Source organism: Mobula birostris, chromosome 23 (genome assembly GCF_030028105.1).
Source record: "Mobula birostris isolate sMobBir1 chromosome 23, sMobBir1.hap1, whole genome shotgun sequence".
Taxonomy (NCBI): domain Eukaryota; kingdom Metazoa; phylum Chordata; class Chondrichthyes; order Myliobatiformes; family Myliobatidae; genus Mobula; species Mobula birostris.
In genome coordinates, this window is record NC_092392.1 from 56,432,101 (window position 1) to 56,451,356 (window position 19,256).

At 44.0% G+C, this 19,256-nt stretch overlaps 1 protein-coding gene across 1 annotated transcript in view; it reads left to right on the forward strand.

Annotated features, from left to right (window-relative positions):
• The window catches only part of lrmp (lymphoid-restricted membrane protein), a 227,776-nt gene that overhangs the window by 140,447 nt on the left and 68,073 nt on the right, over window positions 1-19,256 (forward strand). The window contains exons 18-19 of the mRNA XM_072241407.1: window positions 5,959-6,020; window positions 16,896-17,037. Of these exons, the coding sequence (XP_072097508.1) occupies window positions 5,959-6,020; window positions 16,896-17,037 (204 nt within the window). The remainder of the gene's footprint in view (window positions 1-5,958; window positions 6,021-16,895; window positions 17,038-19,256) is intronic.

Below are 19,256 nucleotides of genomic sequence, written 5' to 3' on the forward strand. Positions count from 1 at the left end.
CTTGAGTGTCAAATGAGAGACCACCCTATGGCTAATATGGTCTAGTCTCAGGGAAAGTCATTATCTCATGTAGTAATCCCATCAGGTTCCCTAAGATCAAGTTTAGTATCTTGGCAGGCTCGTCATGATCAAAAGGCAATAGCTTAACTTGCTGACAAAGGGGCGGATATTCATACTGATTGGGAAACCAATCTAATACCTCTCTCCAGCAACTGATGCCCAGCTAGAATGGCCGCATCTACTAGAGGACCTGGGATCAGAAAAACTGCCAGAGTGGCAGTGAAGGAAACCCCTTCAACATGGACCACTTTATCTGGAAGATTCTGTTCAAATGCTGCAACATTAAGGCGAAGGACATCTAATGCACCCAAGACTTCAATGGCTTTATTGACGTAACCTTCAAGTATGTGCTGGGGTGGCAGAGGTTCCGGCAGAATTTTCGAAAGAAGGGGAACAAGGCACCACCATCACGGCTAAAGGCACGGCCACTTTTCACCACCCCCACCCAGAAGGAGCATGTTATCACTGCATTTGTTCAACACAAATGTGCCCATTGTGGACGTCCTCACCTTTGCTCGTTATGTTGAGAGCGCAGGAAACAGTGTGGACATTAAAGTTCGGTTCGGGATCTGTACAAGCAAGCACCAAGTGAAGGTAAAGCTGAGGGTGGCAGGAAGCTCTTCGATAGCTTTGTGATACTGAGGGACAGCATCACCTACATGCTGGACAGGGTTGGATGCCTGCCTGGTCAGCTTAAACCAGGAGAAAGCCTTTGACAGGATATCGCATATATGCATGATGGATGATGGGCCTTCGGGGGTCCGGGGCGGGGAGGGATAAGGAATTGGATCCAGTACTCTGCACAAACATCTGTAGTGCAGTCCAAATCAATGGGTGGGGAACCGAGAGCTTCCTCATTTGGTCTGGAGTCAGGCAAAGTTTCCCACTCTTCCCTGTCTTGTTTGTGTTCTGCATAGAACCTTTTAACCATATAACAATTACAGCACGGAAACAGGCCATCTCGGCCCTTCTAGTCCATGCCAAACTCTTACTCTCACCTTGTCCCACCGACCTGCACTCAGCCCATAAAATAAAGCCATCGGGAAGGATGAGAGTGCAAGAGGGCTGATGCTTCCAGGCTGTGGAGGGACCCAAGTGAAAACCCCTTGGACAACATCACCTTCTTCTACTCAGATCCAGGGTCAGTTTCCAGATTGATCAGCATCTGTGACCATTTTGTGTTGGCATCAGGGGCCAGGGTTAACCGCACGAAGAGTGCGGCCATGCTCTTCGGCAACTGGCCCAGCCAATCCAGTGCCTCCTTCGACATCGGATCTGATTACGTGATGATTCTGGGGATCTGATTCAGAGGGGCCAAGGCATGCAAAAAAAAAAAAATTGGCTGGAGTGGACTGGGAAGGTAAAACAGAAATTGGGACTGTGGGGTAACTGGGAAGAACGTGGTCATCAGGTGTCAGGTACTCTCAGGGCTGCTGTACAGCACAGGCATGGCCCATCTCCACTTCTCCAGTTTGGGAACCACCTGAGCTCTCTTCAGATTCATCTGGGGATCCAAGATGGAGCAGGTCAGACAAGTCACAATGCACAAGTCCCTGGAAAATGGGGGCAAAACTGTACCCATTATTGCCTCCTCACCCTGATGACCACCTTTGCGTGCGTGGAACTGAAATGCATGGGTACTGAGCACCGCTGTGTGCTGAGGTTCTATCTGCCGCAGTGTTGTGAAGGACAGGTCTGGCTCTGTTGCTGTGCAACGTCCTGGTCATTTACATGTTGCTGTGTTACCTGTCCTTCATGGAAAGGTTCTTCTGGGCCAACACATTTGACAAGTGAATCAGGCAGTGGTCAGCACAGAACGTTCTGATGGCACTGCAGGAGAAGGTCTCGATGGACACAGTGTAGTAGTTCCCAGAGCAGACAGCCCAGACCATCTGGCAGAACGTCACCGACAGCCACCAATTCTTTGCCTGACTGGTGCTGAGAGGGACCCTCCCAGTCAGATCCTTCCTCCACGCCTGGAGCATCACTCCTACAGCCTGCTGCCAGAGGGATGTCCATAGTGGGAAAGAAAGAGACAGTAGCTCACCTCTTTGTAACAGAACAGTATGGAAAGCATTCACCGTGTATGGAAAGGCTTTGAATGTTTATTCCTGCAATTTTTTTTGTTTAAAATTAAAAATTAGGATACCAGTTCTTGGAAGACTCCAATCAAATTTCATGATCATTGCTGTGCAGAAATGTTCACAACTGGGATTAACTTGAGTCAAAATAACTTTTATTTGATAGTGCTGGAAAGTCACTCACAAAGCTATTCATGTTCAAGGCAGACGTCTTGAAATGCTTTGGCTGTTTAACTCTTAACCTTGAGGTGTTCCAGCATGAGCCAGTGACCCCTCTTCAGCTGGCATTTACTCTGACACGGTCTCTGCACCCCCAGCTACAGAAGGAAGCCGCCTTTGTAAACATAGCATAATTTGGAGGGGTTCAAGAATAAACGGAAACAGTCATGCCTATTTAAGTGTTCCGTGACCAAGGTAATGAATTCTGCTTAGAGATTATTGCTGACCATAGCGATTGCGGCAGTTTGTTTAGTTGGCACTCCCAACTAACTGAAATGCGGAAAATATGTTTGGGTCCATACTGCTGTCTGCATTACATCCACTGCATGGGTCATTGTGTAATCAGTGAACTCACTTTAAAGGAGGGGGAAAACATGTGCCAGCCAGCCTGACAGTTGCATTCATGTGGACATTTCAGTTTAATATTTAGGCACCATCCAATTCTTTTAGACTAGCAAAGCTGACTTCCTGTTAAATGTCTGAGCTTGCACCCATTTGAAGTCCAACAGCACATGAAGGGGTAGGTCTGGAGAACAAATTCATTCCTGCAGGAGGTGGTGATAAACTAGCACATAGAACATTACAGCACAGTATAGGCCCTTTGGCCCACAGTATTGTGCCAATCTTTTAACTCGTCCTGTGATCAATCTAACACTTCCCTCCTACATAGCTCCCCCATTTTCCTATCATCCATGTGCCTAGTTTCGTAAGTGTCCCTAATGTATTTTCCTCTACCACCACCCCAGCAGAGTGTTCCACACACCCACCACGCCTCGGTGTTTTCAAAAAAAAAACTTGAGTGCGACATCCCCCTGTAATTTCCCCAATCACTTTTCAATTATTTCTCTTCGCATTAGCCATTTTGACCCTGGGAAAAAGTCTTCAGCTGTCCACATGATCTATGCTTCTTTTCATCTTGTTCATCTCTACCAACCCAATTATTTATTCCACTCCAAAAAGAACAGGTTCTTCAGTGCCTTTTCTGAGAAACTTGAATACATTGAAGCAAGACAAAGGTCATACCACTTGGTAAAAACATACTTGGTAAACCTATTCTGCAGACTTGATGTATTTTTTTTTGTTGTGATCTTATCCTGGTGTGAATGTACCTTCCCCCTTGGGTTTTGCCTGTTCTCAAACTGCTCTGTTGTCTTTCCTGTAGTTAATGGATTTTTTTTTTTTGTTTCTCTTCTCTGGTACTGTAACAGGCCTGGGGACAGAACTCTAATCTAAATACCAGTCTGTGAGCATAACATAATTGATCCTGTTCTGGTTTGTTGTTGTCATAGGCATACATAAGGTACAAATGTGATGAAAATTGGCTTTTTGTAGCAGCAGTGAGGTACTTTATCAGGCCAAACATAGAACATATCGACCCTTTCATCCCAGAAAGATTAGAACATAGAACCAAATCAGAATCAGGTTTAATATCGCTGGTACCATTCTGGAGCCCGTGGTGGAGCAGGCTGAGTATGCGACTTCCTGTGGCTTTGTCCACCCTCTCTACCACTACCCCAGCACAGTACAGGCCCTTTGGCCCACAATGTTATGTCAACTTATAACCTGCTCTAAGATCAATTTAACCTTTCCCTCCTTCAACCTCATTAACATGGACCTTAAATTAAGATATCAAGTGTGAATTACCTGATCTGTACAGTCTATCCAACCACTTGATATGGCTTTTGGTGATTAGATAAAACTATATAACTGCTGCCAAGGTGCAGCTGTTTCTGTTAGCATAACTGCACCATTTTGATTGGTGTCACCAGTGTTATTAACTATTCGTAAATTCAGTGAGGGAAAGATGACATAAACTTCTAACCTCGGTCATCTCATTCTTTACGATGTGCTGTACTGGGATGGAACAGTAAGAGTAAGGCTATTACAAGACCAGCTGTAAGATTGGGGCGGCACGGTAGCGTAGCAGTTCGCACAACGCAGGCGACCCAGGTTCAGTTCCAGCGCTGCCTGCAAAATCTTTGTACCTCCTCCCCGTGACCATATGTGCTTCCTCCAGGTGCTCTGGTTTCCTCCCACAGTCCAAAGAGCTACCGATCGGTAGGTTAATTGGTCATTGCGAATTGACCTGTGATTAAGCTAGGGTTAAATTAGAAATTGCTGGGTGGTGTGGCTCAAAGGGCCTGTTCAATGCTGTATCTCAATAAATAAAATGAAAATCAGGGTTCAATCCCCACCGAAATGAGGAGTTTGTGTTTTCCCTGTGATAGGGTTGCCAACTTTCTCACTCCCAAATAAGGGACAAAAGTAGCAGTCAAATACGGGACACTTGTGTTTACCCCAAGAAAGACTACCATGACCATGAAGCCTTGCGCGGGCACCTGTGTGAGCATGCATGACGTGCGCATGCGCGTACGTGCCGATTTTTTTTTCCTACAAATCAGTTTTGGTTTAATCTTCCCAACTACACTGTACATACATTATTTCTACTTTATATCGGCTGTGAATTTATCATATCATTCCTGCTTTTACTATATAATATGTTAGTGTTATTTTAGGTTTTTATGTGTTATTTGGTATGATTTGGTAGGTTATTTTTTGGGTTTGGGAATGCTCAAAAATTTTTCCCATATAAATTAATGGTAATTGCTGCTTCACTTTACACCATTTCAGCACGAAAGGTCTCGTAGGAACACTTTACCTTGGCGGGGAAAATACAGGGCAAGGGCGGTCTGTATGGGACAAGCCAATTTAGTCCAATATACGAGACAGTTGGCAACCCTACCCTGTGACCACCTGGGTTACCACTGGGCCCTGCAGTTTTCTCCCACATTCCAAAGACATACCGTTAAGGTTAGAGAATTGCTGGCACGCTGGAAGCGTGGCAACACTTGTGGGCTGCCCAGTACAATCCTCACTATTTTGATTTAACACAGTGCATTTCACTGTTTCAATGCACGTGCGGCAAATAAAGTTAATCATTATCTTTGTTCTCTTCTCATATGGCAATCGTACAAAGAGAAACCATTAACAACAATTGAGTGAATAACAATACCTGCACAATTACTGGCTTGTACCAAGGCAGCTATGTTGAAATGCTGTATGGAATAGTAATTCCTGAACATGCTGGAGAGGACAGTGTAAACTTGCAATGCGGGAGCTTCTTTTGGGTTTATTTCTTGTGAAAGTTGTATGCAGATGTTTTCTGTGACTTGTATATTATGGCTGGCTAGAAGAGGAACAATGAAATGATTCAACTGCAATGGTGTTTAGAGTATCAAATTAGTGGGGTGGTGGTGGCAGAAAAACAGGTGCATTTTCCTTCACACTGCTAAATAACTGAAAGTTAGCTTAACCGATTTTTTTTTTAAAGAAGTTGCATATGCATTCAATGCAAGTACCTACAAAACAAGATGATTGGCGGAAAAACTGGCTATCCTGAAAACTTTAATTATACTTCAATATCGACGGATGTGAGGGTTTGATTTTTTTTATTATAACTCTCCCCCCCCCACCCCGTAAATGAATCTACTGTGCCTTAACCGAAAAAGCTGTGCATAATTTGAAATATGATAGTTCTGAGGAACTCTGATCCTTGAGTAATATTTCAATGCCTAATTTGCCTAACTTTTCCTGACAGCAATACTTCAATCAACACAAAAGAGGCATTCTCAGCAAGAACTGCGTGGATTTGAGTTCCAGGTAACTACTTGTTTGCTTAAGTCGTAAGGATACTGTCAAAATGTAAATGAAATTGCAAATATCAAATTGCAACTTTGGATTTGCTGAATAAACATTTAAAAGATTCAGATTCTTGTTAAAGGTTGAGATATTTATCCATCCAGCTCCTGAACCATCATGGAAAACCTGACTCACCTCAATACTGAATTAACTCCACAACCCTTATAACCATATAACAATTACAGCACAGAAACAGGCCATCTCGGCCCTTCTAGTCCATGCCGAACTCTTACTCTCACCTAGTCCCACTGACCTGCACTCAGCCCATAACCCTCCATTCCTTTTCTGTCCATATAGCTATCCAAGTTAACTTTAAATGACAATATCGAACCTGCCTCAACCACTTCTGCTGGAAGCTCGTTCCACATAGCTACCACTCTCTGAGTAAAGAAGTTCCCCCTCATGTTACCCCTAAATGTTTGCCCTTTGACTGTCAACTCATGTCCACTTGTTTGAATCTCCCCCACTCTCAATGGAAAAAGCCTATCCACGTCAACTCTATCTATCCCCCTCATAATTTTAAATACTTGTATCAAGTCCCTCCTCAACCTTCTACGCTCCAAAGAATAAAGACCCAACTTGTTCAACCTTTCTCTGTAACTTAGGAGATGAAACCCAGGCAACATTCTAGTAAGTCTTCTCTGTACTCTCTCTATTTTGTTGACATCTTTCCTATAATCCAGTGACCAGAACTGTACACAATATTCCAAATTTGGCCTTACCAATGCCTTGTACAATATTAACATTACCTCCCAACTCCTATACTCAATGCTCTGATTTATAAAGGCCAGCATACCAAAAGCTTTCTTCACCACCCTATCCACATGAGGTTCCACCTTCAGGGAACTAGGCACCATTATTCCATGATCCCTCTGTTCTACTGCATTCTTCAATGCCCTACCATTTACAATGTATGTCCTATTTTGATTAGTCCTACCAAAATGTAGCACCTCAAATTTATCAGTATTAAACTCCCTCTGCCATCTTTCAGCCCACTCTTCTAACTGGCCTAAATCTCTGCAAGCTTTGAAAACCTACTTCATTATCCACAACTCCACCTATCCTAGTATCATCTGCATACTTACTAATCCAATTTACCACCCCATCAACCAGATCATTAATGTATACGACAGCATTAGACCCAGTACAGATCCCTGAGGCACACCACTAGTCACCGACCTCCAATCTGACAAACAGTTATCCACCAATACTCTCCAGCATCTCCCATCCAGCCACTGCTGAATCCATTTTACTACTTCAATATTAATACCTAATGATTGAACCTTCCTAACTAACCTTCCATGTGGAACCTTGTCAAAAGCCTTACTGAAGCCCATATAGACAACATCCACCACTTTACCCTCGTCAACTTTCCTAGTAACCTCTTCAAAAAATTCAATAAGATTTGTCAAACATGACTTTCCACATACAAGCCCATGTTGACTATTCCTAATCAGGCCCTGTCTATCCAGATACTTATATATACCATCTCTAAGAATACTTTCCATCAATTTACCCATCACTGATGTCAAACTCACAGGCCGATAATTGCTAGGTTTACTCTTAGAACCCTTTTTAAACAATGGAACAACATGAGCAATACACCAATCCTCCGGCACCATCCCTGTTTCTAATGACATTTGAAATGTTTCTGTCAGAGCCCCTGCTATTTCCACACTAACTTCCCTCAAGGTCCTAGGGAATATCCTGTCAGGACCCGGAGACTTATCCAATTTTATATTCCTTAAAAGCGCCAGTACTTGTTCTTCTTTAATCATCATAGTTTCTATAACTTCCCTATCTGTTTCCCTTACCTTACACAATTCAATATCCTTCTCCTTAGTGAATACTGAAGAAAAGAAATCTCCCTCATCTCTTTTGGCTCCACACATAGCCGTGCACTCTGATTCTTTAAGGGACCAATTTTATCCCTCACTATCCTTTTGCTATTAATATATTATTATTTTAACCTTTCCTTTCAACCCAACAGGAACATAAAGATTCTGTACCCTCAAAATTTCACCTTTAAATGACCTCCATTTCTCTATTACATCATTCCCATAAAACAAATTGTCCCAATCGACTCCTCCTAAATCCTTTTGCATCTCCTTAAAGTTTGCCTTTCTCCAATCAAAAATGTCAACCCTAGGTCCAGACCTATAACCCTTGTAGACTCACTTCCAAGAACCCTACAACTCAGTATTATTTACCCTTTTTATTATTTGCAAAATTTGTCTTATTTTGGATGTTTGTCAATCTGTTATTTACAGTTTTTCATAATTCTATTGTATTTCTTTATTTTTCCTGTAAATGCCTGCAAGAAATTTGATCTCAAGGTAGTATATGGTGACATGCATATACTTTGATAATAAGCTTACTTTGAAATATAAAATACAAAAATACTCTGACATCTTGTTTAAAATTATGTATTTTAAGCCTAATTTTGAAAGTAATTATAATTGTTTTTCCATTCTATAGACACTGGATGAGATGGCAGTAATTAATTTTTGTTGCCCTGTTAAAGGCTTTTCCCGTTAACAATGGGATTCTTCTGAGCTCCTTCAGCTGTGGGTTGTTGGGAGCAAAACTAGTGTGTAAACAAATGGATACCAACTTTGGTGTTCTCTGCTTTCTTGTGTTGTTAGAAATGTGTGTTCAAAGTAAAGTTATTAGCAAGAGACATATTCTATTCAATTCAAGTTTGTCATTGAACTGTACATGAATACTCATGAATAGAGCCAAACTAGACAGTGATACTCCAGGGTCAAGATGCAAAGCACAGTACCAACAGTCACACAGCACAAAGCACACATAACACATACAAGATAGCAAGCACATACAGCTATTAGTAAGATACAGCCATGCAATAGGAGTCCAAACTCAAGCCATCAATGCAGCAGGAATCTGCAGTCAACCACAATAGAACTTTTCTTCTGCTGAGTAAACACTGGGGGTATGGGGGTGGGGGGGGGCAGCTCCGACTCCAGCCTGGACACCACACCACACCCCCGCCCGTGGAGTGCACCGGCTCCAAAGCCTCTCTCCCGGGTAGCTGTAAACAGGTGACACCACGGCTTGAGTCCTCGTGCTCGCTACAGCCAAGGCAATGCAGCTCCCTTGCCATCTGCCAGTAAAGCAGTGGATTGAGCTCACGGCATTCCACATTAACAACGTCCGAAAAGATCTTGCAATCCCAAGAAAAGCAACCAAGACGGCCACTTGCTATTTGGCTGTAGGCCTCCTTCGACTCAGGCAGCAGCACAATGCACATCTCCTTCACTTTCTCCACCAACGATCAACTCTCCGATGGTGTAGACCTGCAGTACTTTAAGTTCTTAATGTTTAGCAGGATCTTATGATCATTAAAAATGCATTTAAATATGAGCGCAGCGCCTTTTGTTGACCCCATAGAAGCCGCTGTGACTAAATGCGCTGCCATCTTACAGGATATAAGTCACCATATACTTCAGTAGAAAAGGAAATACAATAGAATCCATGAAAGTTACACATACAGGTTGATAAACTACCAATGTGCAAATACAATAATCAATAAATATTGCTGAGAGCACATGTTGTCGAGTCCTTGGAAGTGAGTCTGTAAGTTGTGGAATCCATTCCGAGTTGACGCGAGTGAAGTTATCCACAATAGTTCAGGAGCCTAATGGTTGAAGAGTACTAACTATTTTTGAACATGGCCCATTCTCAGACAAATCTTTCAATCCCATTCCCTCCCATAGTTTCTTGTAGCCTGTTCTGTCTCGCCAACTCAAATCGCTTTGATCCTCCTCGCTTACGCTAGCGGCAATTCACCATAGACATTGAACCTGCTGGCAACAAAACAAGATGCTGGAGGAACTCAATGGGTGCGGCAGCACCTGTGAGGGAAGTAGGGCAGTTAACATTTCTCCCATCTTTTGTGGTGCTCCGTATTCCAGCATCTGTGGTATTGTGTGTCTCTAACCTATCGGCCTGTCTTTTGGGATGTGGGATGAAACTAGAGCACCTAGAGGAGAAAGTACAAACTCCACACCAACTGCACTGGGAACAGGGGTCACAATAGATGTGAGACGGGCTCTACCCAGTGCACCATGGTACTGCTGCTTTTACTAACACTCTGCCTAGAAATCGGACAAGGGAAACAAAACGTGCCCTGCGGTGTTATGAATAAACCATGAAGGATGGTCTGTGCATGTTTTGAAGTCTGTGCCCATTTGCTGTAATGTCTTCCTGACCCTTGCAAGATGGGAACTAAGCACTTTATTAAAGTGAAACACGCAAAACGTTAGAGGAACTTGGCAGTCAAGCAGCATCTATGAAGGGGAATAAACAGTTGACATCTTGAGCCAGAATCCTTCAGCTGGACTGGAAAGCGAGGGGGAGAAAAACTGAATAAGGTGGTTGGAGAGGGGAAGGAGTACAAGATGGCAGATGATAGGTGAAGCGGAAGGTGGGTGAGTTGAGGAGGGGGATGATGTGAGAAGCTAGGAGGTCATAGATGGAAAAGGACTGAAGAAGGAGGAATCTAATTGGAGAGGAGAGTAGGCCATGGGAGAAAGGGAAGGACCAGAGGGAGGTGATAGGCAGGTGAGAAAAGGGGTAAGAGGGGAGCCAGAAAATGGAATGGAAAAGAGATGGGGGAGAAATTACTGGAAGTTAGAGACAGCATGTTATGTAGATGTAATGATGTAATCTGTGCCCAGTGCTCATTAACTAGTGAGGCAAACTTGGTCAGGAAGTTGTTCTGTCACTTTCAGTTACAACTCTCAAATGGATTGTGACCCTCAAAAGTTGTATAAGTAAGTGGCAGATGGCCTTTATATTTTATAGTTACTTCCCCTTTCCCTCTCCTCCACCCAGCTGCAGCCATTGTAATGCACTCAAAACCACCTTGCTCTCCAGGCACCCACCCAGCTCAGGCCTAAACTATTCTGGGTACAGTGTGCAAGTCACAAGGCATTGACCAGTGGCTTCAATGCCACCACCACCCACAGAGACTTGGGATCCCCATTGCCCTGGTGTCACCGGTGACATGGAGGGGTGGTTCTCTATCTGGAGACCTGTGAACCACCACTGCACCGTTTCCCTTCCAACACACCACTCTGCCTCAATCCAATTTCCCCAAATTTCTCTTCTACCCCCCCCCCCATCTTTTTATTACCTCTCGTGGAACTATCTCTTTAAAAGTGCTGACTGAGTTGGCATTTTTTGTGACAGTTGCCGGTTCATTGTTCAGTCTGTCTGAACACTCCTAAAGATGGAAATCATGATAATGTCTTCAAACGCGGATGTCATAGTCATACAGTGGAGGAACAAACCCTTCAGCCCAACACGTCTACACTGTGTGTGCGCGCGTGTGTGCATGTGTGTGTGTGTGTGTGTGTGTGTGTGTGTGTGTGTCTATATATTTACCCCTCAAATCCCCTTTGAAATTCCGTCGTCTCATCTTAAATCTACGCCTCCTGTTTACGATTATTAACAATGAAATGTACACTTATCTTGATTGCAACTGATTTGACATTGGAACTACTCACGGTGCACATTCAGTGTATCTGATGTAAGTGGTTCAATTTTAAGTTGAATTTTCCTTTGCCTAATTTGGTGTTACAAGTCTGGTTATAGTCGTACAGCAGGGCCCTTTGGCCCGTCTAGTCCATGCCATATTATTACACTGTTACTCTGCCGAGCCCTCCGTCCCCCTCCCGTGGTCAGGAACAGTGCAGGTGCCTCTGATGCAGTGAGCCAGCAGACTTTTGCATAGGTAAATGAACAGCATGTGCACTGTTTATTTCTCCAAGCAGATAATGCTGGCAGCAGCTGCATCCGGCAAACGTCTCCAACTTTGAAACAGGCAAGTTTCTTGTCTGCAAACCACAACCCCATGCTCCTTTTTATTGCCTGAGAGCACTTTCATTGGAAGCCGTTTCCTTCCCCGGTGGTTAAGGTGTAGCTGAAATCTGAGTCCAGTACTGAGCACTGTGTGGACCTGGCACTTCTGTGCAGGGGAAGGAGTTAACAATTCCTCATATCTCTATCTATCTATCTATCTCTCTCTCTATCTATCTATCTCTCTCTCTCTCTTTCTCTCTCTCTCTCTCTCATTCTCTCTCTCTCTCTCTCATTCTCTCTCTCTCTCTCTCTCATTCTCTCTCTCTCTCATTCTCTCTCTCTCTCTCTCTCATTCTCTCTCTCTCTCATTCTCTCTCATTCTCTGAAGTAGCTTCACGCTCCACTTCATTGGTTCTAATTCTTCACCTTGTGGTTTGTATTTTGTATTTGTTGTTCATTCATCCTGTTGGCCAATAACATCACTCATTTCTAGGCTGTCACATCCTAATTTTCAGATTTTTTTCCCCCTACAATCCATTATATGAAAGGAGCTGAGGTCCTGTAGTTTTGTTCAGCCTATGCTTTGGAAAGATTTACATACTTTTTAGGTGGAAGATGGAAGATCCTTCTATGTGGGACACTAAATATTTGGGGATTTGCCACGAGGGAGGAAACGTCGACTCAGACCATGAGATGCCTGCGTCAGGCATTTTCATGCCTTACAAGGCGCAGATTGGATGCCACTCCTCGCACAGACACTGCCACAGCTGAGGCTCGAAGTAGCGACCTTCAGATCACTAGACAAACACCTTAACCACTTGGCCACATGCCCAACACTGTGGATTTGCCACAGTGCAGGGTTATCCATAGTTTTCCCAGTATTGGTGTCAGTATCAAACACCATCACTGCTTCCTGGAGATGTGGGGAAGCCAGGTACTACACAGCCATTGAATCGCTCTTATGATTGCCACTGCATCACTCACTTGTTCTATTCTTCAACCAATGCACGTAGACAGTCAAAGAATAAAACTCCCTGTCTTCTGCCTCACCCCTCAACTCATGAATGTGATTCACCCCCCCCATTGTAGCTCAATGTAACTTGTTACATGCCAAAACAACGCTCTGATGTACATACCCCATTTAGTGGATGGTTCAAATCCCACAGGAGTTACCTGAACATGGAACACTACAAAACAGTACAGGCCATTCAGTCCACAATGTTGTGGTGACCCTGTAACCTCTAAGATCAGTGTAATCCTTCTCTCCTAAATAGCCCTACATTTTTCTGTCATCCATGTGCCTAACTAAGAATCTCCCAAGTGTCCTGTGCATATCTGTATCTACCACCACCCCAGGCAGCTTATTCCATACAACCACCACAGTGTGTGTTTTTTTTAAAAAAAAAACCTCTGACATCTCACCTGTACTTTCCTCCTCAAAACTCTGCCCTTTGTTCAAACTTCACACTAGACCAGGCATAGAGAGTTACAGCACAGAAACAGACCCTTCGGCCCATCAGATCCTTGCTGACCATCAATCACCCATTTACTCTAATCTTGCAGTAATCTCATTCCTTCCACATTGTCATTAACTCCACACCTTCCCCCCCCACCAGATTCTACCACTTGTACACACTAGGATGACACGATTTACAGTGTAACATTAACCTACCAATTCTTTAAAATGTGGGAGGAAACTGGAGCAGCCTATAGAAGCCTACTTGGTTGCAGGGAGAAGATGCAAATAACATGCAGGAAGTGCCTGAAGTCAGGATTGTAACCCAGGTCTTTGATGCATGAAGGTGCACTTGACTAGCTGCTCCACACTGCTGCCCATTTTAATCCTTCAATTGGAAATAGTATCAATCTCACATGGGGAGAAAACAAGGTGATGGTGGATACAGAAATTGTGGGTTATGAGTTGTACAGAATGCAGTGAACAATCCTGTAACCACAGCACCGTGATCTAAGTTTGAGTCTAAGGTTTGGCCTCTTGTTGCATGTGACCCTGATACCGCCCCCAGACATTTCATCATCCCTGCCAAAGCCTGGGGAATCTTGTCAAACCAGTTTCATGGAAGTTTCTGGGTTATTGTCATCTCTCGTGCTGGTTATTAGCCCTTCCCTGCTTTGGAATATTGAGTAAATGGCTACTGTTCAATCACCTCTCATTGGAGACATCCAGAGCAGGTTCACAAGAATGGTCCCTGGAATGAAAGGCTTAACCTGTGAGGAGCATTTGATGGCTCTGGGCCTGTGCTCAATAGAATTCAGAAGGATGAGAGGGAAGTGGGGTGGTGGGGGGCGGGGGGGGGGCGGGAGGTCATTTCATTTAAATCTACTGAATATTAGAGGATACCCACAGCTGCATGGGGAGGAGGCTTCATTTACTTGTCCTTCAGGCCACAGGAAAAGGCTCTGATTGGATGTTATAATGCTGGCATTCATGGTATTAGTCCTTACAAATTCCCCCCCTGGCAAACTTCTGCCCAGAACTCAGTGAAACACTTGAGAATCTTTATGGCTACCGGGACAAAGAATGTGCCTCCGGTAGGCACCATCTGCACCAACCTGTCCAGGGCCCTCTTACTGTCTGTCAGCGTTGTCCTCTCTTCCTTCCTCGTGCCTCAAAGTCCATTCTATAGGCAGCAACTCGCCCCAGTAGCTGCAAGAGGTTGCTTGTATTGTAGAATGTCTCTTTAAGAATTAGCATCCAAGTTTGCAGCTGCTAGTCCAAAATACTGGCAGTTGTGAGAACTTCTAGCTAATCAGCAAACTATTCTGCATTGCAGCACTATGTCATACAGGGAGCCCAAAAATAAGCCTTACAATTGAAGCTCCTATCCCTTACGGAACTTTCACAGTGATCCAGTGACTGAGTTTCCATTTGTGAAGCAGCTCGAGCACTTGTGTGGACCAGGTTTACTTTGCTTGCTGCATCATTGCACCAAATTATTCTGGTGTGCATAGTCCATCGGCACCCCTCGGTGGATGGAGTGTCGGAGCATGATTGGAGTACAGTACTGGTTCAGCCAGACTCCTCTGTGTTGTCTGGTATACACAAGCAAATGCTGTGTCCTCCCTCCAGTGGCAGTTGCCTTTGCCACGCCATCCCCAGAAAAGGTCAAGATGTGGTATTTCCCTGTTTCATAGAGACAGCTGCACATTTGATGTGGTCAATCTCAAAGAGAGACATTGGCTCATCTAGTTTATGTTCTACCAGACTCTCTCACTCAGCTTAACTGAACCTCATTAATACCACCTACATTTCCCCCTTATTTGCTTAGCTAACTTCCTCCAAAGTTCATCTGTGGAATTCCCTCTGCAGCTCTTGCTTATGTAATTATTTCTATTTTGGAGTTTGGACCTGCAATTGTAGGTCCAAACTTGACCTGCAATTAGTAATGACTCAAGTAAGAAAACAAGAACGGGCATTAGGAGTCTGAGATTTTAAAAACTAAAAATACTGGCAACACTCAGCAGGTGTGGCAGCATGTGTGGAGGGAGAAACAGTCAGATTTCATTTGAAGAGCTAATGGAGAGTAACAAGCTAGTTTTAAGTTGTGAAAAAGGTTGAGGAGGACAGGTGATATCTTGGTTGCTGTACAAAACAGGACATCTTCTCAGTGGGACAGTGGGGGCAGTGAGGATTCAAATGAGGTGTGAAGTGTGAAATGCAGGATTATGGGACGTCCTCCTCAAGTCAGGTTGTGCTAATATAGGGGGAACAACTGAAGCCAGCAGAGGTACTCCAGAGAAAATAAATCAAGTTTGTTTAACCTCATGTTATAGCACATACTTTCTAATCAAAGCAACATCCAGGTAAATCAGTTATGCACCCTCTCCAAAGCCTCCACTTTCCTTCCCATAAGGGGAGTGACTAGAATTGAATGCAGTAGTTCAGATATAGCATAACTAGAGTTTTATAAAGCTGTCCTACTGTGCCCTGCTGCTATCTGGAAGAGTCCCTCTTGCCAAAAGTCACTTTGTTACTTCTTCCTGTCAAAGTTCAAAGTAATTTTACTATCGAAGTACATATATGTCACCATATACAACTCTGAGATTCATTTTCTTGCAGACATCCTCAATAAATCCATAACAGAATCAATGATAGACCACGCCAACTTGGCTGTTCAACCAGTGTGCAAAAAAACAACAAACTGTACAAATAAAGAGAAATAATAAATAAATACAGAATAAACAACAAGAATGTGAGTTGAGAAGTCTTTGAAAGTGAGTCCGTAGGTTGTGAGAACATTTCAATGATGGGCAAGTGAGGTTCAGTGAAGTTATCCACTTTGGTTCAAGAGCCTCTTGTTGAGGTGTATCAGCTGTTCCTGAACCTGAGGTGGTGAGTCTCCTGTACCACCTTCCCGATGGCAACAACGAGAGTGTGACCTGGGTTGTCGGGGACCCTGACGGTGGATGCTGCTTTCCTGCAACAACATTTTGTATAGATGTGCTCAATGGTGGGGAGGGCTTTACTGGTGATGGGCTGGGCTGTATTCACTAGTTTCTGTAGGATTTTCCATTCAAGGCCTTTGGTGTTTCCAGGAAACACGAGTCCCGTGAACAGAAAATCTTTAGTCACCTTATATACAGATACTCCAACACCTAGTGTTACTTTATGTACTTTATCGATGTATATAAGCTAATCTTATGTATATTGAGCCACGTTCAACCAGTTATTCATTGTGTTTTATAGGATTGCTTTAATGTTTAAATTCATTTTCTTTTTATGCTTATTGTGCTTTTCTATGCTGCATCAGATCTGGAGTAACAATCATTTCATTTTCTATATTGAAGAATGACCGTAAGCAATCTTGAACATAACTTCCTGACTCTTGAACTAATGTTAGACCTCCTCTTTGCTTTGTCTTGTACCTACAGCCTATCCAGTCTTTCCTGATAGTTGTATGCTTTCATTTTATGATGCAGGACTGGGGTGCTTGTTGCTGCTGAAGTGTGTGTGAGTGTCTTGTGTAATAACTCCATCTCTCCATCCGACAGACGGGAAGCTGTTGCAGAGAGCAGAGGCACGGAGTTGCCCAACCTGAAGGACAGACCAAAGCTCCTCGCCACACACTGCCATTTATTCAGCAAGGGAGGAACCATAGTTCAGTGACCACGCATGACTGCACACCATTACTTGGTAAGCAACAGTAGTAGTGAACTTACAGTAGAAACTTGTGCATTTAACATGAAAGATTTGACTAAGCTGTTCTATAATCTTTTAAGAGAATTTAACTCTGGGTGATACATACTGTATGAAACTATAGCGATTGAACTCCTATTCGATATTTATGTTCATGGTTCCTGCGTATCCCAAAGTGATAGGAGAGGGAGATGATCATCCAGCCTCTGCCAGAACTGATCTTCTACCTCTGCTCCATTTGCCTGCATTATCCTCCGTATTCCAGAATTCTTTTAATGCTCAGAAATCAATTAATCTATTTTGAATAAACTCTATGCCTGATCAGTCACCTGGGAGAGAGAAAATTGGTCCCACTGAGGGCACAACCCTCCCTCAGTATTGCTCTGGTATCTTTGTGACCCGAGAGTGGGGCTTGAACTGTGGTGCTCTGGGTCCCCTCTACTTGGAGCACATCACCACTCGGCAAGGCATGGGTGCATGACACATACCTGGCTCTCCAGTCAATCTGCGGGGAAACTCAACGTGCTCGAGAAACATATATATGAACTGAGGAGGAGTGAAAGATCATGGGCATGTAGGGGAGGGGAGGCAGTAGAGTTGGGTGACAATGGCAGGTGGAGACAGACAGGGAGGGGAAAAAGAGGTAAGTGGGAGCCTAGAAAGTGAAGGTTAAAGATAGCTATTGGAAGGAGATGAGCAGGAACATAGGATGCCACCAGTATTGGACTCTGAGCCAAGGAGGCAAGTGGGACCTGAACTAGATAGGGGAGAGGTGGGAAGGGAACCCTTTGGTGCACAAAGATTCATGTTTGGGACCAGTTTGAAGTGTTGTGTGACTGAGCATGTGACATTTTACCTGGTATTTGAAGACTGGAGTCAATTGGTAATCTGTCCGGAGTAGAAAGCAGAATTGTTGCAGTTGGTCAGTTGTTCGACGATGTAGCTTATTGTTCTCCATCTGTAGGTAAACAAGTGATAGTGTGGTGTCGAGAAGGCAGTCACTGACAGGTAGCTTCACCAAACGACCATTGAAATCAAATTTCATCCCTGTTCATTCCAAAACTTCAGTGACCTCTGCATTCAGTTTAAATTCCAGTGACTGTGCTTTGTTCCTTGGTCAAAGTAAATTTGTTGTCAAAGTACATATATCACCATGCATTACCTTGGGATTCTTTTTCTTGCAGGCATTTACAGGCAAATAAAGAAATACAATAGAATTTATGAAACACAATAAATAATAAGGATTGGCAAACAACCAGTAAGCAAAAGACAAATATGCAAATAGTGAAAGAGGAAATAAATAATGACAACGTGAGTTGTACTGTCCTGGAACGTGAGTCTGCTGGTTGCAGAATCTGTTCAGAATTGAAATGAGAGACGTTATCCACAGCAGTTCAGAAGCATGATGATTGTAGAGTAATAACTATAATACTGGGCTGCTGCAAGGGTGACTGCCATTTCATTCTTAGGCAGTCCCTCAGGATGGCAAATTACTGAAGTTCACTCCATTTCTGAGGTGACTGAGACCAATGTGGAATCTATGGATTCCATTCACAGACGGTGCAGGAGGTAACTGACTGGGTGGACATTTTGTGAAGTGATGTGCATCTGCCATTATGTGGGGCTTCTGTGTGCTCTAGGTGCGCAACCGCACAACCTCGTGTATCCATAGCGCCCCAATCTCCACTTCCTCCGTCGACCCCTCCCCCACCCCAATCTCTTTCTCCGTTGCCCCTCTGCCCCGGAACCCCTCCTCTGTCACCCCTCTCCCCACATCCGCTCTGGTCTCCATCGTCACCCCCCCTCTCCCCCGGGATCCCTCCGGTCTCTGTCACCATCCTTCCTTCCGCACCCTCCCGGTCGCCGCCACTGCCCCCCCAGATCTCCTCCTCCCCTCCCCACCCTCGGTCACCACCACTTCTCAAGGTCTCTCACCCCCAAATCGCCTCGTCTGTTGCCCCATCCTCCACCCCCCCCCCACTGATTTCCACCACTTGGGAGGAATCTCAGACTGAAGATTCCTAGGAGTCAACTGAAATACCCTATTTCTTCAAGGAGGCTTGAGCACAGCCATTGAATTGTTTCCTGTTAATCTTCTCTAATGGCAGAGCTAGATATAGTATCTGTGCATATATAATTACTAGTTAGCAACATAGGAGAATTGTGCACATGCTGGAAATCCAGAGAAACACAAAATGTTGGAAGAACTCAGCACC